A 22,103-nucleotide genomic window follows, 5' to 3' on the forward strand; every position below is an offset into this window, starting at 1 on the left:
TAGAATACAACTATTTCTTCTCCCCACATTTACAAATTAACCAACCTTACATCAAATCACAAATCAATGGCCCTTGCTTAGCTACTGGAATCCTCCACTTCTTCCCTCCTCCAAGCTCTAATCTTTTCCGCTTGCCATTTTACCCACCTCCGTGGCCAGCCACTAATTTCCAACTCTGTTTTTCTCATTTATTTAACAAATATTTATTGAGCATCATCTATGCACCAGTACTGTTCTAGTGCTAGGGACACAAGAATAAAAACAATATCTGTAAATTTAAAAAATATATATATAAAGGCCAGGCGAGGTGGCTCACGCCGGTAATCCCAGCACTTTGGGAGGCCGAGGTGGGTGGATCACCTGAGGTCAGGTGTCGGAGACCAGCCTGGCCAACAAGGCAAAACCCTGTCTCTACTAAAAATACAAAAAATTATCTAGGCGTGGCGGCAGGCACCTGTAATCCTAGCTACTTGGGAGGCTGAGGCAGAGAGAATGGCTTGAACCCGGGAGGTGGAGGTTGCAGTGAGCTGAGATCACACCATTGCACTCCAGCCTGGGCAACAGAGTGAGTAGGTGGTTCCTGAGAACTTACTAGCACTTTCAAAATAACAATGCACACAAATTGAAAAAAAATATTTCGTTCTTAAATAACCACAAATAGTTACTTATGGGATATGTACATCTGTTTGGACTACTCAACTTCCCACATGAAGGAATCCAATGCTGCCACCCTCATTTTCTGTTCCATGCTGATTTTTACACAGTACTTTTTTTTTTTACTTAGTACTTAATTTTTATCAGAGGGACCTTCTAAAACCATCTTTTGTAAAGATACGTTGTCTTTATATATATATATTTTTTTTGAGACAGGGTCTCACTCTGTCACCCAGGCTGGAGTACAGTGGCACGATCTTGCCTCACTGCAATCTCTGCCTCCTGGGTTTGAGCCATTCTTTTGCCTCAGCCTCCCAAGTAGCTGGGATTACAGGCGCCTGCCACCATGCCTGGCTAATTTTTGTATTTTTAGTAGAGACGGGGTTCTGCCATATTGGCCAAGCTAGCCTTGAACTCCTGACCTCAACTGATCGCCCGCCTCGGCCTCTCAAAGTGCTGAGAGTATAGGCATGAGCAACCACATCCGGCCAGATATATTGCCATCAAAAGGAATGTAGCACAATCTAATGTTCCAACTGTGAATCACCTCAAGTTAATAGGTCACACAGTGTTTAAGAAATATAAAATATTGCTGTGTTTCCTTTGAAAATTAAAAATATTCCACAGTACCCTTGTGAGCTTGTACTTTGGCACAGAGTTTGGGAACCATTGCCCCAGTCACTCCATGCCACCTCATTCCTGAATCTATGTAGTGTAAACGAATGGGCTCTAATAAAACTACCTGTGTATGAATGCCATCTTCACTCCTTATTTACTCATTGTGTGATTCTAGGCAAGTAAAATTCTTATTATGCCTCAATTTTTTCATCTGTAAAATAGCGACAATCGTACTATTTTTGCAAGGATTATACAGAATACCTTTTACATGTTTAGGTAAATGCCTGGCTATATAATAAGCACACATTAAATGCTGGCTATTATTATTAATCTCCATTGACTCTTTCTCTTTTGATCTTTCTAGACTCACCTAACCATAAATTGAATCAAAATAAAAACTAGAGGTATATCCAGCCTATCAATATCAATGAATCCCACACTGTTCAAAACAGAAGGCACTAGCCATGTGTGACTATTTAAAAGTAATAAAATTAATTGAGATGAAATATAATAAAAATAATTCAGTTACCTAATCATACTAATTACATTGTAACTTCTCAATAGCCACATGTGGTTAGTGGCTACCATATTGCATAGCATAATTACATTTTTATGCTGGAGCACAGCACTGCTCTTATCTTTTCTAGTCACTGCTACCTTGTATCCACATAAAAGAAACTGGAACTGTGCTTTATTATTTACTTTTAGGGTAAAAGAGTTCCTGAAGCATTCCTATAGACAGGAACCAGACAATCATCAATCTTAGGGTGATTAGAGTTCATTAATGCCTTATTACCCTTCTCCTATCTTCTCATCACTTCTATCTTCAGAGGGACTCCTTGTCCAAGAACATACTTAGTAACACACTTACCCTCCACCCTCAAGATCAAAGAAACTAAAAAAAAGTGGCAGGAATAGGTTCTAAGTCACTCAGTATTGCCTTGTGGAATGTATTTTATTCCTGCTGTCTCAACTGAGATCTCTCATTCTCTCTAGATCACAAGCTAAATATGCGCTTTAAAAAATATCTACCCCTGGCCAGGCACAGTGCCTCAGACCTGTAATCCCAGCACTTTGGGAGGCCAAGACAGGAGGATTACTTGAGCCCAGGAGTTTGAGACCAGCCTGAGCAACATGGTGAAGTCCCATCTCTACAACAAATACAAAAATAAGTCAGTTGTGGTGCCATCTGTGGTCCCAGCTACTAGGGAGGCTGAGGCAGGAGAATCACCTGAGCCCAGGAAGTCAAGGCTACAGTGAGCCGTGATGGCGCCACTGCACTCCAGTCTGAGTGAGAGAGTGAGACTCTATCTCAAAAAATAAAATAAAATATCTACTCCTCTTATCACCACAATCTTTGATCTTCCATTTTTTACAATTACTGAAATTAAAACATTTTAGGGTTGTTCCCTGTTTTTTGTTGTTGTTGTTGTTTGTTTGTTTGTTTTTAGATAGGGTCTCGCTCTGCCACCCAGGCTGGAATGTAGTGGCTCAACCTCAGCTCACTGCAGGCTCAATCTCCTAGGCTCAAGCGATCCTCCTTCCTCGGCCTCCTAAGTAGCTAGGACTACAGGCATGCACCACCACATTCGCCTATTTTTTATTTTTATTTTTTTAGAGATGGGGTATCTTCATGTTGCCCAGGCTGGTCTCAAACTCCTGGGCTCAAGTGATCCTCCCACCTCAGCCTCCCAAAGTACTGGGATTATGGGCATGAACCACCACATCTGGCCCTTTTCTTTCTGTTATAGGGATCACTTTTATTTCTCTTTTCTAAGAGTGAGACTTCCATCTGTGCCTCACTCAGTGGCAGGAAGAACAGAGTAGAGATAAAGGACTGGCCTACTACCCTCTATTCCAAAGACCTTGGCTCCTAGAAAGGGAAGCCAAGAATTCCCTAAAGGAAAGAGCAAAGAACTGAGGCCCAGGAAGAGCAAGGAGCACAAGGGAGCAAAGTCCCAATGTAATTAACGTAAATTAATTCTTTAAAACTAGGTCACACCCCACCCAATCCCACCCAACCCCCCGGCAAACTACCCCTCATCTTAGTTAACTCACTCTGCACATTACTAGAAACTTTCTGTGCCTTTGAAATGCAGTAAGGGATTGTGTTGTTTTCACACAGGTGGTAAATTACCACTTCAGGAAAGAGGAAAAAAGAAATAGGGCATGTGGAATATGTGAAAAAAAAAGAAATCAGATTGGGATACTTTGGGTCATAGAAGCCAAGCAGATGTTTTCCACCCCATCCTCTGGTCATGTACACATTGTACTAGTTATCACTTTGTTGGAAATCTAAAGAAAAAAATGCTTTGAAATCTTCATAGTGTCTTTATATTCTATTATATAACACACTGAAGTGTGTTCCCCCAAATTCTTATGTTGACGCTCTAACCCCCATTGTGACTATATTCGGAGATAAGTCCCTTAAAAAGGTAAATTAAGGTTAAATGAGGTCATAATGGTGGGGCCACAATCCAATAAGACTGTTGTTCTCATAAGAAGAAGAGAGGTCAGGCAGGGTGGTGCTCACCTGTAATCCCAGCATTTGGACACCAAGGCCAGAGGATCACTTGAGCCCAGGAGTTAGAGACCAATGACCAGCCTGGGCAACATAGTGAGACCCTGTCTCTGCAAAAAATAAAAATATTAGCCAGGCATGGTGGCATGCGCCTGTCATCCCAGCTACTTGGGAGACTGAGGTGGCAGGATTGCTTGCGCCCAGGAGTTCAAGGCCGCCATAGACTATGACTGCACCACTGCACTCCTGCCTGGGCGACAGAGTGAGACCCTGTCTCTAAAAGTACGGAAAAAGAAGAGAAAGAGGAAGAGAAAGCAAAAATGTGTGCAGAGAAAAGGCCATTTGTGCCACAGTGAGAAGGTGGCCATCTGTAAGCTAAGGAGAGAAGCCTCAGGAGAAAGCAAATCTGTCAATATCTTGATCTTGGGCTTCCAGACTCCAGAGCTGTGAGAAAATAAATGTTTGTCATTTATGCTATCTGTAGTGTTTTTTATGTCCTAGCAAATTAATATACCTCAATAGCCTAATTGTTCTCAGTCTAAGTGAGAAGATCCCACCCCATAGGTAAAAATCAGGCAATACCTGAGACACGCCATATTGACCAGAGATAATATTAAAATGATTTATCTGCCGGGCGCGGTGGCTCAAGCCTGTAATCCCAGCACTTTGGGAGGCCGAGGCGGGCGGATCACGAGGTCAGGAGATCGAGACCATCCTGGCTAACATGGTGAAACCCCGTCTCTACTAAAAATACAAAAAATTAGCCGGGCGTGTTGGCGGGCGCCTGTAGTCCCAGCTACTTGGGAGGCTGAGGCAGGAGAATGGCATGAACCCGGGAGGTGGAGCTTGCAGTGAGCCGAGATCGCGCCACTGCACTCCAGCCTGGGGGACAGAGCAAGACTCCGTCTCAAAAAAAAAAAAAAAAAAAAAAATGATTTATCTGTATAATACAGGTACCAACCAATCAGAACCAATGGCGCGCCATAAACTACCAATGCCAGCCACCCTGTAGTGCCCCAGCTGAATATCCTCCCTGCTTGCAACTGCAGCTAACAATATTGTTCAGTACCCAGCAAATTTATCCCAAGATGGGGCTTAAGTTACTTCATTAATTAATTAGAGAGCCATCTATCGAGCAGCTTCTATGTTCCAGGCATTTAGCATAAAAAGGGGCCCATCCCAAGCATCTTCTCTTTGCCACTTCTGTGCTTCTGCCCCTTTCAATCTACCTATCAAATTATTTGAATGTAAAATATCAGATCATAAGTCAGAAGACGGGGATTTAGAGCTCCATTTCAATCTCTCACTTAGCTTAAACGACTCCAGTTTACACAGCCTCAGTTTCCACATCTGTAAAATAAAGATATAGTCTTGTCTTCCCTGTCCATATCACAGTGGGTTCTGAAATAAAATGAATATAACTATGAATGTGCTTTATTGGCCGGGCACAGTGGCTCACGCCTGCAACCCCAGCACTTTGGGAGGCCGAGGCGGGCAAATCACGAGTTCAAGAGATTGAGACCATCCTGGCCAACATGGTGAAACCCATCTCTACTAAAAATACAAAAATTAGCTGGGTGTGGTGGCACACACCTGTAATCCCAACTACTCGGGAGGCTGAGGCAGGAGAATCGCTTGATCCCGGGAGGTAGGCCGAGATCACACCACTGCACTCCAGACTGGTGACAGAGCGAGACTCCGTCTCAAAAAAAAAAAAAAAAAAAGTCCTTTATTAACTGTGAGCAAGTTACAAATATTATTATTACTTTTTGCATTTTTCTGCCTATTGACCTACTCAATACAGAGCTCAGATCCTAGTTATCCATGCACAATACTCATTTTTCTTTATGTTTTAGAAGTTTTCTCTGGCTGCTCTAGCTAGAAGTGATCTCTTCTTTTCTTGAACTTGAATTACATTGTTTAATTCTTTTATTATGAAGCATGTGCTGTATCATGAATTTCTAGTATTGATATTTTTCCATGTAATAAAATACTAGTGCTGATTTTTTTTTTTTTTGGAGACAGGATCTTGCTCTGTTGCCCAGGTTGAGATCATTGCTCATTATAACCTTGAACTCCTGGGCTCAAGCAATCCTCCACCTCAGCCTCCCAAAACACTGGGATTACAGGCACGAGCCACCACTCCTGGCCTGATATTTTATACTGTCAATGTTTACCTTATTCTGTCTCCCTGCCCAGAGTGTAAGCTTTGTTAAGGAGTGTCTTTCACAAAGTGTAGATATTTAAAAAATATTTTTAGGACAGTTTTTGGAATATATGTGTAAGTAGGGCGCAAATAATGAATCCTACTCCAGCCCCAGACAATGCTTGAGCATCTGTGTGCCGCAAACAGCAGAAAGAGCAGCAGACTGGCCTCCCTCTGTGGAGCTACAACCTCTTCCCTATTTTGTATCTGGAGCTTCCTTAGTTCTTTAAGTGTCTGTTAGGGGCTCTTATCTAACTGGTCGAAGGTTACTAGCTTCTAAGTACAAGTTGGCCTGAGAAGACTCTGTCTGAAAAAATCAGGACCTAGGTGAAGTCTCCAGCCCCTGTAGCAGCCAAGTGCTGGGACATCAGCAGTTCCTTTGTTATTACATATTTGGGGCTGGCTGTACTTTCTTTGATGCACTTTCTTTCTCAGTGGAGAGTCTGCTAGCCAAACTGATAATGGACCTCCTCGGGGTTTATCGTTTTTATCAATTCCTTGTTGCTTCCCATATTTAAAGCAGTCCCAATTTGGGCTATGACTTGGGAAAAAAATCCAGGTGTGGTTCAGGCGCCCATAAAGACCACACGAGACTTCAGGTAGGGGAGGAGGCACTGCCCCTTTGCTGGAAGCCAAGTTGAGACAGTTCTAAAGACTGTCCCATCTGTCAAATAAGGTGACGAAAATAACCTTGTATTTGATTAATCCAATCAACAAACTTGTGCATATGTTAAAGGTTGGTGGTCACAAAATTGAGTAAAGGCACGGTGGCTTGCGCCTGTAGTCCCAGCTACTGGGAAGGCTTAGGCAGGAGATCAAACTCAGGAGTTTGAGTCCAGCATAGGCAAGACCGCATCTCTATTGATTTTTTTTTTTTTTTTTTAGTGAAACGATGAAATCTTCTAGTAGTGGAGACACTAATGAAAAGATAATTTAACAGTTTGATCAGCAATGGGGAAAGACGGGGCTCTGTAAAGACAGCTTCCAGGAAAACCCAGTCTTGTGTCCTGTCCCGAAAATGACTCCAGCAACAAAGGCTGGAGTGATAATCTTAACTTTTTAATCCATTTCCTCCTGGTACATCATTACTCTGACTTTTTAAAGGTACTTCTTTGAGTAGAACAGCTAACTTTGTCTACTGTTACCCACTGTCCATTTGCTACCCGCTCAGAAGATCCCAAGCTTCCGCACTCTTTTATTGCACCCGCCCAGCCTCCTTTAAAATGCATAAGCCTCGCCCCCCATGTTCTGGCGCTAAGTTCGGGCCAATGCAGTTGCGCCGCTGGGATCACAGGACGAAGGAAGGGAAGTCATCAGCCAATAGGAAACCAGCTATAACGCAAAGCCGGAGAAAAGTGTTTTAGTGGTGTCTTTGAACCAATGACGAGCAGAGCAACAGGGGCCGTGCAGCTTCCAGAAACACGTGACCAGTTGAGCAGAAGCAGCCTCGCCCTACCTCCTGGTCTGGAGGTAGCGCGATGGGCGTCGCTCCCAATAGCTTGCAGAACCTCTAGTCACGTGCAGGTTTTGCAAGCCCAGCAGCATCTGGCAGGTCATGTGACAGCTGACGTTTGTGCGACGCTCCCCGATGGAAAAGGAGAGCTGCCTTCACAGGACCAGGAATTGGTTTATCTACGCGAATAATAGCATGACCGGGGCGGGGACAGCCTATCAAGTGCTGCTAGACGGAACGGGGCGGGGCAGGCCACTGGTTGCGGAGTGAGCTGGGCGCGCGGCGCGCAGGCGCCCTGGGGACCCGGTAGCGGCGGTGGCGGTGGCGGTGGCGGTGGCTGCGGCGACGGCAGAGGCGAAGGGAGCCGGATCGCCGACCTGAGCGGGAGGCGGCAGTGGTGGCCATGGCGGCAGATGGAGAGCGTTCCCCGCTGCTGTCCGAGCCCATCGACGGTGGCGCCGGCGGCAACGGTTTAGTGGGGCCCGGCGGGAGTGGGGCTGGGCCCGGGGGAGGCCTGACCCCCTCCGCACCACCGTACGGAGCCGGTAAACATGCCCCGCCCCAGGGTAAGCCGGGGCGGGTCCGAGGTGCTCCCCGGGGTACTCTGAAAGCCGGGGAGGGGGCGGGACCGAGGACGGAGGCGGGTCCCAGTCGCCAGGTGCGGGACTGCTGCACCTGTGACTGGGCGAGGCTTCCTTCCCACCGCAATCGCGACCACAGCCTAGGGACGGAAGGGGGTTCTGAACAACCTGATAGAAGCGCCAATTATGAGAAGCCCTCCGAGCTTGGTCAGAAGGTTGAAGATCAGAAAGACTTCCCTACCACCGTAGAGCATCAGTCGGGGATGTGAGTGATCCCAGCCCTTCTATTTGCTTTCTCTCCAGCATTTCCCCCGTTTCCCGAGGGGCATCCAGCCGTGTTGCCTGGGGAGGACCCACCCCCCTATTCACCCTTAACTAGCCCGGACAGCGGGAGTGCCCCTATGATCACCTGCCGAGTCTGCCAATCTCTCATCAACGTGGAAGGCAAGATGCATCAGCATGTAGTCAAATGTGGTGTCTGCAATGAAGCCACCGTGAGTTTTACATATCTATGAAATGGGCCCTGTTTCTTGGATCCTCTTTCTGATGTCTTGGTTCTAGACCCTGACCTTCCGGCTGTTAGCCAAGTGCTCTTGATGATACCCAGGTTTCAGTTCCAGGTGTCTCACACAGCCATTTCCCCAGAAGCCACTCACCAAAGCTAATGTTTACTTTCTCTCACTTTCACACCTAGCCTGGTTCCTATTTGCAAATCTCACGATATAGTCTTTCTTTTATTTCTCCTGCCTGGCTAGCACCTTATTTTTCTGATCTCATAAAGTGTTTTTGGAGGGAAGTGGAGGGGATTGGGATTAGAGGTTTGCTTGCTGATGATCCTATTATTCTCTAGCCAATCAAGAATGCACCCCCAGGGAAAAAATATGTTCGATGCCCCTGTAACTGTCTCCTTATCTGCAAAGTGACATCCCAACGGATTGCATGCCCTCGGCCCTACTGGTAAGAGGCATAAGGTGGGGAAGGGCCTAAGTGGGGAACTGGAAAGTCAAAAAAGGATGAGCGTATATTGAGAATGTAAAGGTGAGAGAGCCTAGTGTTTATTTAGGAGAAAAGGCTTTGAATGTGCCTCAGGAATGTTATAGCTGTCTTTCTCATTTCTCATTAAAAATACTGGGATGAAATGATGTCGTTTCGGAGAATAGAGAGCCTTGGGGACTGGGTGTGTTATCCTGAGGGCGGAGGGGAATTGGGGACCTGAAGTTTAAACAGTGCTCTTTCTTTCTCAAGGATTCTTGAGGGTATACAGTTGGGGGACAGAGTATCTTAAGTGTACAGAGAAGTTGAGTGACTTAATAGGCAGGGAGTGGGGGATGTGAAACGGACTGTGTGAAGATTTTTAGGATTAAAAATTTTTCAAACACAGTGTTTTTCTTTTGTATAGCAAAAGAATCATCAACCTGGGGCCTGTGCATCCCGGACCTCTGAGTCCAGAACCCCAACCCATGGGTGTCAGGGTTATCTGTGGACATTGCAAGAATACTTTTCTGGTGAGGAAGGGATATTGGGAAGGGGAGGGGAAAGGACACTAGGAGTCATTTTGAGTATATATCTTGGAGTAATGGTAATGACCCCTGAAAGGTCTGTCCTATGGGAACATGTTCTGCATCCCCACCCCAAGGTTCTCATTGAGGAGGACCCTGCTTGTGCTATTATTTTCGTTTTCTTTCTCCATAGTGGACAGAGTTCACAGACCGCACCTTGGCACGTTGTCCTCACTGCAGGAAAGTGTAAGTGATTAGGGACTGAGCTGGTTATTGATGTATGAAGTAAAAACTACAAGGCCATAGAAAGCATCCATTTCTATTTGCCTCCCTACAGGTCATCTATTGGGCGCAGATACCCCCGTAAGAGATGTATCTGCTGCTTCTTGCTTGGCTTGCTTTTGGCAGTCACTGCCACTGGCCTTGCCGTGAGTACCCTTGCCCCAACCTCTTTCATTCTGCAGCCTCATCTCCATAGGCTAAGATTTGGGAAATTGCTACCCTAAAAAAAAGTGGAAGAAACTTGGTGGAGTAGTTTGTTTTGTTTTAAGATATGGATGAGCTAAAGTGCAAGGTGGCTGATCAAACAGACTTATTACTACTAAAAGAGTGAAAAACAGCCTTCCTTTCTCTGTAGGATGAGGATAGGACAGTGAAATTCTTAATTTAAGAGTTGCTATTTGCAAACCTGGCTCGGTTGTCAGATGTTAAGAAAGACTGAGATACAGTGTGGGATGGGATGAGTATGTTACGCCTAAGGGAAGGGAGCTGAACAGCTCTGCTTTTAAGAAGGTCCCTGAGGGTGGCTACATGTGGATAAGGAACAAGGACTGAAGCGTGAGTTATTACTGTTCTTAGAACTAATAGGAGGTAGTGGAGACTAACGTTAACCCCATCTTTCTTTTCTTCTCCCTCCTTATCTTCATCAGTTTGGCACATGGAAGCATGCACGGCGATATGGAGGCATCTATGCAGCCTGGGCATTTGTCATCCTGTTGGCTGTGCTGTGTTTGGGCCGGGCCCTTTATTGGGCCTGTATGAAGGTCAGCCACCCTGTCCAGAACTTCTCCTGAACCTGATGACCCACAGACTGTGCCTGGCCCCTCCCTGGTGGGGACAGTGACACTACAAAGGGAGCTGGGGTAGTTAAAGGCTCCCGGGGCTTCTATAAGGAAGCCAAGCAGCTGCCTTCCTTTTCCCTGGGGAGAGGTAGGAAGGAACCAGGCCCTCACTTAGGTTTGGAGGGGCAGGTAAGAGCACTGCTGACCATCTGCTTTCCTCCAAGGGTTGCTGTGTCTAGGGTGAAGTAGGCAAAATGTTGCCCTTAAAACTGGGCCCTAAAGACGGTTCCAGCCTTGTCCTTCCTGTGTGCTCCCTGAGAGCCATTCCTGTCCCTTACACATTCCAGGGCAGGGTAGGGGTGGGTAGCCCTGGGGGTTCCCCTCCCTCTTGTGCACCATTAGGACTTTGCTGCTATTGCACTTCACCAGAGGTTGGCTCTGGCCTCAGTACCCTCAGTCTCCTCTCCCCACATTGTGTCCTGTGGGGGTGGGGTCAGCCGCTGCTCTGTACAGAACCACAGGAACTGATATGTATATAACTATTTAATGTGGGATATGTTCCCCTATTCCTGTATTTCCCTTAATTCCTCCTTCCGACCTTTTTTACCCCCTCAGTTGCAGTATTTAACTGGGCTGGGTCGGGTTGCTCAGTCTTTGGGGGAGGTTAGGGACTTATCCTGTGCTTGTAAATAAATAAGGTCATGACTCTACACTTTTTCAGTTGTTAACTTGTGTGCATGAAAATATAAGGAGGAAGGGAATGTGTAGCCCCACGAAGGGGTAAGACACAAAGACAGCAAGGCTGAAACTATGGCTCTTTATTTTCATGTGGATAATTCAAACAAAGTCATTAGTAGTCTTTGTTCAATTTTTTTTTTAAATCAAAAAACCCTCAAATAAAAAATCTTGGGCTTAAAAGAACTCTAAGTCTGTCACAGAAGCCTGGTTGGAGGATTCCTATTTTTATAGATGAGAAATAGAATGCATATTTCTCTGAAGAGTGTTTAAAGGAATGGTAGTTGAGGGGGCTTATTTCTCAGGCTCAAAGTGATTTAGGGGTGGTGTCACAGTGCTAGGTATAGGGTGATAGGACAGTGATCACTGCCGAGGGCCTTGGAACGGATCTTGCTGTCACACAATGCAGGTAACAGAGAGTGGGACAACAAAAAGTAATCAAGGCGCCAACCAACATTCTTGGATCGAGCATTCATCATGTAAGTCCAAAAGGTGTAGGCATAGGGTGTGTTGGGGTAGAGGTGCCTAAAGCTGTCAGCCAGTGGCACAGCCTGCAGTAATTCCCCAAAGCCTTGGCGCTCTTGTGGCGTGAAGCCAGCATTCTTTTTGTTTCCCTTGGGGTTGCGAAGGTCAATTTCTTCATGTGCCACATTGAGGTCTCCACACAGCACAAGGGGCTTTCGGGAAGCCAAGCCCTTCAGGAACTTGCGAAAGGCTTCATCCCAGCGCTGCCGGTACTCCAGTCGTACCAGACCTCGGCCTGCATTAGGTACATATGCTGTTACCAGCACAAACGAGTCAAATTCAGCCACAATCACCCGGCCTTCCTGATCATGTTCCTCCTCGCCTACAGAAATGAAACAGAATTAGCAATAAAAAACTATAAGAAAAGGGAAAGCAATCAAGAGGTGGGGCAGAGATGGAGAATTAGCAATTGGTTTTGAAGAGTTCAGGCATTAGGCATCAATAGGGTCTCACCTATGCCGTAAGAAACTTTGAGTGGGCACTGGCGGGAAAGCAGGCCCACGCCACTGTACCCTTCCTTGTCCGAAGGAGCTGACCAGTATTGATGAGAGAATCCAGGCAGCTCCTGAAGTTCAGCTGGTAGTTTGTTCTCTGAACATTTGGTCTCTTGAAGGCACAGTATATCTGGGGCTTCTTCCTTTACCCACTGTAAGTGAAAAGAAAGGTGGAAAATGTATTATCAATTCAGCAGAACATTTATTGAATAATCTATATGCTAAGTCATAGACATGCACAGGTTAAACAGTCTCTTGGCCTAAGGAGTTCAAGTCAAGCAGCACAATATTTAAACAATTCTAAGCTAGATAAATGAAAACAAATACAGAGAGGTAAGAAAGTCTTACACGCTATACTAAGGAGATGTGTTTTTTCTATAGGCAGTGGATAGCAAGCTAAGATTTTTAAGCTATAGTTAATGGAATGGAGGACATGCTGAAGATAAAATGGAGGAAGTATAGTAGAGAGGTTTTTGCAACATTCTGGGAAGAGGAGAGAACATTAAAAAAGAAAATGGCAATGGAAGTGAAGGAACAGACATTTAGGAAATACAACTGGCAAGACTGGGGAAGCCCCACAGAAAACTGCGGGCAGGAGAAAAATAAAACAGCCTGAAGGCTAAACGGAGAAAAGGGGTGACTAAACCCTAAGACCATTCAATACTAAAGAATGTCTCTTCCCCTCAAATTCCACTTACATCTAATCCTTTCTTCTTAATCCAGGCTCGAAGCCCATCCACATTCCAAGAGCAGATCTTGAGTGTGGCAGTTTTGCCACTGGGTGAGGTTTTCTGATCTGGGGGGTCCTCATACAGGGCTGGGCCCTCTCCTGCTGCCTCTTTGTCATTTTTCTTTGCGGCTGTCTTACTCTTCTTGGTCTCTGGCTCTATAAAATGAGTAACACATACTGACAAAAAGCTGGTGGTTTCCAACTGCGATCCAGCGTTAACTATAGACCCAACGAAAGCCTACGGTTACTGCGACTTCTTCACAAACCCCTGCAGAAATGAGTCGGCCCGTACTTACCGTACATCAAGGGAATTACAAATACCCCCGCCGCAGCTTCTAGGAAGAAGGGCTCATTTCATTCTCTTACCTGTCTTGAGCTCATCCCCGTCTTCTGCCACCGCTCCCTTTTTCCCACGCTTCGGCATTCCCGGAACGAACGCCCTTCGGCAGCTGTACCGCGTCACCCACCGAAGCAATATTTTTACCGCGTTGCCTACAGACGCAAAGAAATCATGAAACCAGCTAAGGCTGGGGAGAAGACTCCTCCCAAAAGCGTCCCCGCACCAGGTCCCGCCTTTCAAACCATGTTATCTCTAAATCCTTTCCCCGCCTCCGTGCATCATAGGCCCTTCAGCCCCTCACCCACGAAACTAGATCATTTCATAGTGCCTTGTACACTACTCGCGAGATCTGTCCTCCAGCCAATTGAGGATCTTAATTAAGGGTCCTGACTCAAGCTTGCCGTTCAAACTGCCAGCGAAGCCCCTCTTACGAGCAAAAGAGCAACCCCGTATCTGCACCGGTCCGATGGCAGCCTAGCTCCTCCTAACCCGAACACAAAGAAGGGTGCACGCTGAGCTCCCACGTGGGTAGCGGACCTGGTCACGTGATCACAGGCACGCTTCACGTGACCGAAGAATGCGCGTGATTGGTCTGTCTGACACCACGTGACGGAGACGCTTAGCCTCGCCTCTCTTCTCTAATTCTCTAGGAGACTTAGGGCCCCAACCCTCCCTCGGGCTGTTTATCGTTGTGCCAGATGCACAGCACATTGTGTCACACTGACTTCAGATTCTAACTCTGTGCAAGAGGGAAAAAAACAGTGGAGAAGGCTGGGCTGGACCACGGGAAAGAGATAGGAAAACGGATAGGAATGTAAGGCACAGAGTCGGCTCGGCGTCCCTGGCAGTTAGGAAGACAGGTCCCTGGAGGGGCCTTGGCGGGTCTCCGCCCGCGGGAGTTCTGCGGTGTCTCTCCCGGTGCTATCTGCAGGCTGGCCAGCTTCCTCTGCGCTCCAGAAAGCTGCGGCCCAGCGCGGACTAGTGAGGACCTCCACAGCTCCTGACATTGCTAGGAGTCCTGTCGGCGTTTTCTCCCAGGCTCCGCCATGCCGGCGGTGCTGGGTTTTGAAGGCAGCGCCAATAAGATTGGCGTGGGTGTGGTGCGGGATGGCAAGGTGCTGGCGAACCCGCGGCGGACTTATGTCACGCCTCCGGGCACAGGTGGGTGAGTAAGGGACTTAAGAGTTTTCCGCGCACTTCCCCGCACAGAATCAGCCTTCCATCTTCCTAAATACTAGTGAGGTGCAGCTTTTGATCCGAGTCTCATTGAAATTATGTGACATTAACGTCACAAGGCTGATGACTAGAAGAGTTAGAAGCACTTGGACGTGGATCTGATGAGTTCATTTACCTTTTACTGAGCGCGTTTTATGTGCTAAGTATTCAGAAATAGATGTTATACTGCTGTGGAGTCAGACATATAAATAGATGTTTATACTACAGCATGATAAACAGTATAATAGAGATGGACTCGAAATATTCTGTTTAAAAAACGCTTAGCAGGAGTATAGATTCCAGTTGCCCTGAATATACACTCTTTTTTAAAAAAACTTGAAGTATTCTAAGATGAGTAGAGAGATGAGAGTGGAAAGACTCCTGGCTTACATGTCAGACAGAACTGGCTGGCTTTGCTATGTTCATATTAAATATTTTTGTTTTGGACATTTGGTCTTTATTCTTTATTTTATTTTACTTTTTTGAGATAGAGTCTTGCTCTGTCACCCAGGCTGGAATGCAATGGCACGATCTCGGCTCACTGCAATCTCTGCCTTCCAGGTTCAAGCGATTCTTCTACCCCAGCCTCCCAAGTAGCTAGGACTATAGGTGTGTGCCACCACACCCAGCTAATTTTTGTATTTTTAGTAGAGTCAGGGTTTCACCAGGCCAAGCTGGTCTCGAACTCCTGACCTCAGATGATCCGCCCACCCCAGCCTCCCAAAGTGTGGAAATTACAGGCATGAGCCACCGCCCGGGCCTGGTCTTTGTTTTTAAAATGGGAATAATACCTGTATCATTAGGTCTTGAAGATTAGATGAAAGTACCAAACACGGCTGGGCGTAGTGGCTCACTCCTGTAATCCCAGCACTTTGGGAGGCCAAGGCGGGCAGATCACCTGAAGTCGGGGTTCGAGACCAGCCTGACCAACATGGAGAAACCCTGTCTCCACTAAAAAATACAAAAAATTAACCGGGCATGGTGGCGCATGCCTGTAAACCCAGCTACTCGGGAGGCTGAGGCAGGAGAATTGCTTGAACCAGGGAGACAGAGGTTGCGGTGAGCCGAGATGGTGCCATTGCACTCCAGCCTGGGCATCAAGAGTAAAACTCTGTCTCAAAAAAAAAAAAAAGTACAAAACACATTACAACTTTTAATTGATATTTTAAATAAGCTATTATATCTTGCCTACTCTCCCCTCAAACACTTGCATACATAGGAGAGGGCAGCTGACTTGCATGTATCTGAAAAGCCTCCCTGAACAGGTGGTGATGTGACAGATTACTCATTTGAAATATATATGTATGTTTAGCATTCACTCTTCTAGGCACTTGGGCACTGGGAATACAAAGATAAATAAAATACTCAATGCTTTGAGATACTCATGATTAAGCTGAGCAAACCATAGAAAATTATAATGCTATAATTGTTATGTTAAATAAATGACATCATCATCTATAGAGTTCTGTAGGGTCACAGAGAAAGAAGATCACCAAAGGCTGGGCACGGTGGCTCAGGCCTGTAATCCCAGCACTTTGGGAGGCCGAGGCAGACGGATCACGAGGTCAGGAGTTCGAGACCAGCCTGGTCAATATGGTGAAACCCCGTCTCTACTAAAAATACAAAAGTTAGCTGGGCGTGATGGTGTTGCCTCTAGTCCTAGCTACTCGGGAGGCTGAGGCAGAAGAATCGCCTGAACTCAGGAGGCGGGGGTTTCAGTGAGCCGAGATCGTGCCACTGCACTCCAGCCTGGGTGACAGAGCTGAGACTGTCTCAAAAGAAAAAAAAAAAAAAAGATCACCAAAGGATATGAGGTAGATACCACTTGCATTGAGACCTGAAGGCTGAGTAGGGTAAGAAGAAGAGCATTTCTGAAAGTTGAACAGCCTATATAGAAGCCGGAAAGAGTAGATCTGAAAACATGGAAGATAGGATGCTTGGGGAAAGTGAAAGGACTCTTACTACATCACTAAAACTCCTGTTGCTTTCTTTAACTTCCTACCTACCTTTGCTACAGAAAATCCCTGTGATCTCTGACCTATGTTCATTTTCTAGGATTCCTTCCAGGTGATACAGCCAGGCATCACCGAGCTGTTATCCTAGACCTGCTGCAGGAGGCACTAACAGAGTCTGGATTAACCTCCCAGGATATTGATTGCATTGCATACACCAAGGGTATGGCTGGGAGAGTGGTCAACAATGGAGGAATATACCTGCAACCTGGCTAGGTCAAAATAGCCAACACCTTACCTGTGCCACCATCACTACCCCTACCCCACCTCACATCCCTTACTTCCCCCATCTATTGTTTTTTTCCAATCTCCAGGATTATAACTTCCATTTCTATCTCCCTAGGCCCTGGCATGGGTGCCCCACTGGTTTCTGTGGCTGTTGTGGCCCGTACTGTGGCCCAACTGTGGAATAAGCCATTGGTGGGTGTGAACCACTGTATAGGCCACATTGAGATGGGCCGCCTCATCACTGGAGCCACCAGCCCAACCGTGTTGTATGTGAGTGGAGGAAATACGCAGGTATTTAGAGTGCTCTACCCACTCCATCTCAATTTCTGAGGCACTGAACCAGTATCTTCTTTGTTCTACCTGAGTCATGGGAATGTCAGGAACAAAGATGGACTCATCTGAACCTAAAATACTGTAGACCAGAAAACCCCCAACAGAGTTCGTAACATTGCAAATTTTGGCAGCATGATCAGAACATTAGATGGTTTATCATTATCAGACTTTATATCTGATTATAAAGATTAGGAATTTCTACTTCAGGAAAGGAATGAATGGGATTGAAATCTTCAAAATAATGAATATCTGAAAGATCTTGGCATTGTTTCGAAGCTTATTTTTTCTGTAAATCTTAGCAATTGAAACTAATGGTTGCTGGGTACGGCAACTCATGCCTGTAATTCCAGCACTTTGGGAGGTCGAGGCGGGTGGATCATCTGAGGTCAGGAGTTTGAGCCCAGCCTGGCCAACATGGCAAAACCCCATCTGTACTAAAAATAACAAAAATTGATTTGGTGTGGTGGCGGGTGCCCGTAATCCTAGCAACTCCAGAGGCTGGGCAGGAGAATCATTTGAACCCAGGAGGCGGAGGTTGCGGTGCACTGAGATCGCACCATTGCACTCCAACCTGCGCAACAAGAGCAAAACTCTGTCTCAAAAAAACAAACAAACAAACAACAAAAAAAAAACAACTAAAGGCCACTACCTGATTTATTATTTTAGGGCAACTACATGTTTTGTTTTTATATTACTGGGAATGATTATGTAGACTTTGTTATTCTAAGAGTTTAGAAATATAAATAACTTTAAAAAATACTTTGTAAATTATAGAAGGTATTTTATTTTATTTTATCTTATTTATTTATTTATTTGAGACGGAGTTTCACTCTTATTGTCCAGGTTGGAGTGCGATGGTGCAACCTTGGCTCATTGCAACCTCTGCCTCACAGGTTCAAACTATTCTTCTCTACTCCCGAGTAGCTGGGATTACAGGCACCCGCCACCATACCTGGCGAATTTTTTGCGTTTTTAGTAGAGACGGGGTTTCACCCCGTTGGTCAGGCTGGTCTTGAACTCCTGACCTCAGGTGATCCACCTGCCTTGGCCTCCCTAAGTCCTGGGATTACAGGTGTGAGCCACCGTGCCTGGCCAGAAGGTATTTTAAATTTATAGGTGAAGCTAAAGTTGTTTGGGTTACCTTATATGACCTTTTTAAGGTTGGGATTGGATTCCTTTCCAACAGAACACTTGATTATTATTAGAAATAGTTCAGCATTGTCCCCAGCTCATGAAAGGGTTGTGTCGAGAAGATAAGGCACATGTTTCCCATGAAAACAATGCAGAAACTTCAGGTAGAGGGCAAGTAGTTGGTTGAGGCCTGAAGGATGACATACAAGGTTAGGGACTTGGGTTGCGGAAAGTATAATGGAGGCTACAAGAGTTGATGAAAAGGAGCAGTGATGGTTTTGTCTTCCTCTTCTCTTTTAATGTTTGCTTAGGTGTAAGAAACAGGGAGGGTAATTAGGTGGAGAGGAGTGGATAGCAGAAGCAGAAAGGCAGGATGTTTCCTTCACCTTTGTTACTGTCTTTTTGACAGCAGATTAAGATCTGTATCAGAAAGGGAAGAAGTCCCTAACAGCACTGGGAAGGGAAAGGGACTTCTTAAGGTTCGTAGGAAGCCCTCGGTGTTATAAGTCTGCAGCATGTGTGTCAGTAGGTGACATATTCTCTGTGCTAAAAGTTGGTCACATATGAAGAATGGCCTTAATACAAAAAAGTAGTTGGGCGTGGTGGTGGGTGCCTGTAATCCCAGCTACTTGGGAGGCTGAGGCAGGAGAATTGCTTGAACCCGGGAGGCAGAGGTTGCAGTGAGCTGAGATCACGCCATTGCACTCCAGCCTGGGTGACAGAGCAAGACTCTGTCTCAAAAAAAAAAAAAAAAAAATGGCCTTAAGTGAATTGCCATTGCTGACTTGGCTGGGCCATTAGTCTGACTCCATATGAGATTTTTGAGTTCTTCAACTCTGCCTCTTTGTTCTAAATACCACTGCCCAGCTGGATACCGTGGTTCACACCTATAATCCCAGCACTTTGAGAGGCTGAGGCAGGTAAATTGCTTGAGACCAGGAGTTTGAGACCAGACTGGGCAATATAGTGAGACCCCATCTCTACAAAACTATAAAAATTAGCCACACATGGTAGCCCAGCTACTCAGGAAGCTAAGGTGGGAGGATCCTTTGAGCCTAGGAGGTGGAGGCTACAGTGAGCTGTGATCACACCACTCCACTCCAGCCTGGGAGACAGAGCGAGACCCTGTCTCAAAAAAACAAATACCACTGCCACTGTGTCATAATTTAGAAGGATTCATGTTCTCTGCCTCCAAGCAGAAAAGCCTGTTCCCTACTGTCAAGATTGCATTTAAGGGATATATTAGGAACTTCTAAGCCGGAAAACAAATGTATTTGAAATGACAATTTATTTCTGCCTGAACCTAGACCATCTAGGAATCTGTTCCTGGAATCCTCAGGGTATACAGATTTCTTCTCAGATCAGAGCTGTAAAAACTACCCATTCACCATTCGGGAAACACCTTTCTTCCACTTCTTATTGGAAGCCCTGGTGGTCATGTTGATCCTCTGCTATGTTTTTCTCCCAAAGCCAAACAATCCTCTTTACAGACTTGGGGTTTCATGGACATCCTCATCACCCTTAGGTGATTGCATACTCGGAACATCGTTACCGTATCTTTGGGGAAACCATCGATATTGCAGTGGGTAATTGTCTGGATCGTTTTGCTCGAGTGCTGAAGGTAAGCCAGTGGGGCTGCAGAGAACATAAAATGTGGGTGAATTTTTGGGAAGCCATGGAGGTGGAGGGAGGAAATAGTAAATAAGCTTCTTACGTTTCCTGCATATCTGATTTCATCCTCTTCCATTCCCTCCTTCCTTATTTTTTTCTTCTGCTAGATTTCTAATGACCCAAGTCCAGGATACAACATTGAACAGATGGCAAAGCGGTAAGGGGACATAAGGTGGAAGCAGGCTGGCTGCTGGGGCTTCAGGGATTTCCCCATATATGGTATATATTAACAAAATTTGGGAGGGGCTTTGGAGGGTGAGAAGCCAGCTGACTAGGCTTAGTGCCTCATATACTTATTCCTACATAGAGGCAAGAAGCTAGTTGAGCTGCCATACACTGTAAAGGGGATGGACGTCTCATTCTCAGGGATCCTGTCTTTCATTGAGGTGAGTGTGAGAGAGGTGATGAGACAGGGGCACTTTCATGCTTTTTAAATGAAGCGTATCTGTTTTACTTACCATTGTATTTCATATAGCTCAGTATATTCATATAGCACAGTACTGGTCCATATCATGTGCTGGGTAGATTCATTTAGAAGGTATTCATTGAATATCTTTGTGTGCCAGATACCGTTCTAGATAGTAGAGATGCAGCATGGAGCAAAACAAAAATCCCTGCCTACATGGAGCTTAGATTCTAAATGGGGCGGGGGGGAGATAAGAAAGAGGAAAATAATGAAGTGCCAGATGATGATGAGTACAGGTGAAAAATTAAGCAGGATAAGTAAGGGGTGAGAGATGTCAGGACAAGCATTCAAAAAGTAATGATGGCATCTTAAATGAATTTTGCTCATTCTACACGTGATGCCAGTGAAGGGAATGTGGTACAGGATGTGCTGGTAACTTGAATTGTGGTGAAACATGGTGACCCTCCGAATGCATTAATTTTTGCTTTCATGTAATCCCAAAGCCATGATTTGTCGATTCTTTTGTTTTTCCCTTTAATTGTAGGATGTAGCCCATCGGATGCTGGCCATAGGCGAGTGTACTCCTGAGGATCTGTGTTTCTCCCTGCAGGTAATACAGTAAAAAGCTGGGACAGAAAGTTGGGGCTGGAGAAGGTTTTATATTGTAGAGCAGAACTAATCTGGGATGCCCCTCTAATATTTTCTCCTTATCTGTCCCTGACAGGAAACTGTGTTTGCAATGCTGGTAGAGATCACAGAGCGAGCCATGGCACATTGTGGCTCCCAGGAGGCCCTCATTGTGGGAGGAGTGGGGTGTATGTATTATTGAAGTATTCCTCTTTCCTATTCTTAGCACTGTGCGTCTTCCTCCTGATACTCTAAATTATTAAGGGTTTGGAGTAGGCTTCCCAATCCTTGCCTCTAGTCCCCTGCATCATTGTTCTAAGTAAGTGCACATGATGTGTTCTGCTGGACCATGAAGAGATAGCTAAAACCAAGCTAATCCCGTTCCCTACCTCTTTGTAGGTAATGTGAGGCTACAGGAGATGATGGCAACGATGTGCCAGGAACGTGGAGCCCTGCTTTTTGCTACAGATGAGAGGTAAAGACACTTTCCCTTTGGTTTCTTTTTTACTTCTTCTGTTATAGTGATTTTCCACCCTTAGATCCCAATTTTCATATCTCTTGTATCCCAGATTCTGTATTGACAATGGAGCCATGATAGCCCAGGCTGGCTGGGAGATGTTTCGGGCCGGATACAGGACCCCACTCAGTGATTCTGGGGTTACACAGAGGTGAGTGATTCACTTCTTGGTGAGGGTAGATTATTGGGATGTAGACAAAACCAGCAGGGAAGAGAGTCCAGGAACATGAGGGCAGAGAAGAATGGAAGATGTTAAGGGCTGGCTCTCCACCATGTTTCTTCTGTTTTTCCACAGGTATCGGACAGATGAAGTAGAGGTGACCTGGAGGGACTAATAAGATTCACAGAATCAGAGTAGATCGTTCCTTAATCGGAACCCAAAGGACCCCGTGCCTCAATCTCTATCCTGATGTCACGGGAGTCCTAGCAAAGCTATAGACTCCAAGCAAGGCTCGGGGTCCTTTATGGAACCCCAGGATGACTCAGCAATAAAATATTTTTAGTGTTTTGGTTTTGTATGTTGGTGATTAGATTGTGTTGTTCAGG

The 22,103-nt window shown here is 45.7% G+C and overlaps 3 protein-coding genes across 6 annotated transcripts; 2 read left to right on the top strand and 1 right to left on the bottom strand.

Moving 5' to 3' along the window:
• The first annotated feature begins 7,428 nt into the window (after positions 1–7,428).
• PIP4P1 (phosphatidylinositol-4,5-bisphosphate 4-phosphatase 1) lies at positions 7,429–11,303 on the top strand. Of its 2 annotated transcripts, none has more exons than XM_055289539.2 (7): positions 7,429–8,018; positions 8,337–8,527; positions 8,884–8,990; positions 9,433–9,538; positions 9,726–9,778; positions 9,870–9,960; positions 10,462–11,303. In XM_055289539.2, exons 1-7 carry the CDS (start codon positions 7,856–7,858, stop codon positions 10,603–10,605), a joined length of 855 nt encoding a protein of 284 aa, XP_055145514.1. In that variant the 5' UTR covers positions 7,429–7,855; the 3' UTR covers positions 10,606–11,303. The 2 variants fall into 2 exon arrangements, with proteins under 2 accessions (XP_055145514.1, XP_055145515.1); XM_055289540.2 differs by having other exon boundaries at positions 7,443–7,997.
• A 93-nt stretch (positions 11,304–11,396) lies between these two features.
• On the bottom strand, positions 11,397–14,015 carry APEX1 (apurinic/apyrimidinic endodeoxyribonuclease 1). Of its 3 annotated transcripts, none has more exons than XM_055289537.2 (5): positions 13,849–14,015; positions 13,444–13,569; positions 13,046–13,233; positions 12,307–12,499; positions 11,397–12,175 (listed from the first exon to the last, which is right to left on the bottom strand). In XM_055289537.2, the coding sequence occupies exons 2-5, from the start codon at positions 13,499–13,501 to the stop codon at positions 11,658–11,660; spliced, it is 957 nt and encodes a 318-aa protein (XP_055145512.1). In that variant the 5' UTR covers positions 13,502–13,569; positions 13,849–14,015; the 3' UTR covers positions 11,397–11,657. The 3 variants fall into 3 exon arrangements, with proteins under 3 accessions (XP_055145512.1, XP_063500802.1, XP_055145513.1); XM_063644732.1 differs by having other exon boundaries at positions 13,719–13,964; XM_055289538.2 differs by having other exon boundaries at positions 13,809–13,923.
• Positions 14,016–14,039: 24 nt separating this feature from the next.
• Positions 14,040–22,064, top strand: OSGEP (O-sialoglycoprotein endopeptidase). The gene is made up of 11 exons (XM_055289530.2): positions 14,040–14,578; positions 16,688–16,807; positions 16,988–17,163; positions 19,862–19,957; positions 20,115–20,164; positions 20,315–20,393; positions 20,958–21,023; positions 21,138–21,228; positions 21,440–21,515; positions 21,610–21,708; positions 21,853–22,064. The coding sequence occupies exons 1-11, from the start codon at positions 14,464–14,466 to the stop codon at positions 21,890–21,892; spliced, it is 1,008 nt and encodes a 335-aa protein (XP_055145505.1). The 5' UTR covers positions 14,040–14,463; the 3' UTR covers positions 21,893–22,064.
• Positions 22,065–22,103: the final 39 nt, after the last annotated feature.

Source organism: Symphalangus syndactylus, chromosome 8 (assembly GCF_028878055.3).
Source record: "Symphalangus syndactylus isolate Jambi chromosome 8, NHGRI_mSymSyn1-v2.1_pri, whole genome shotgun sequence".
NCBI classification, from domain to species: Eukaryota; Metazoa; Chordata; class Mammalia; order Primates; family Hylobatidae; genus Symphalangus; species Symphalangus syndactylus.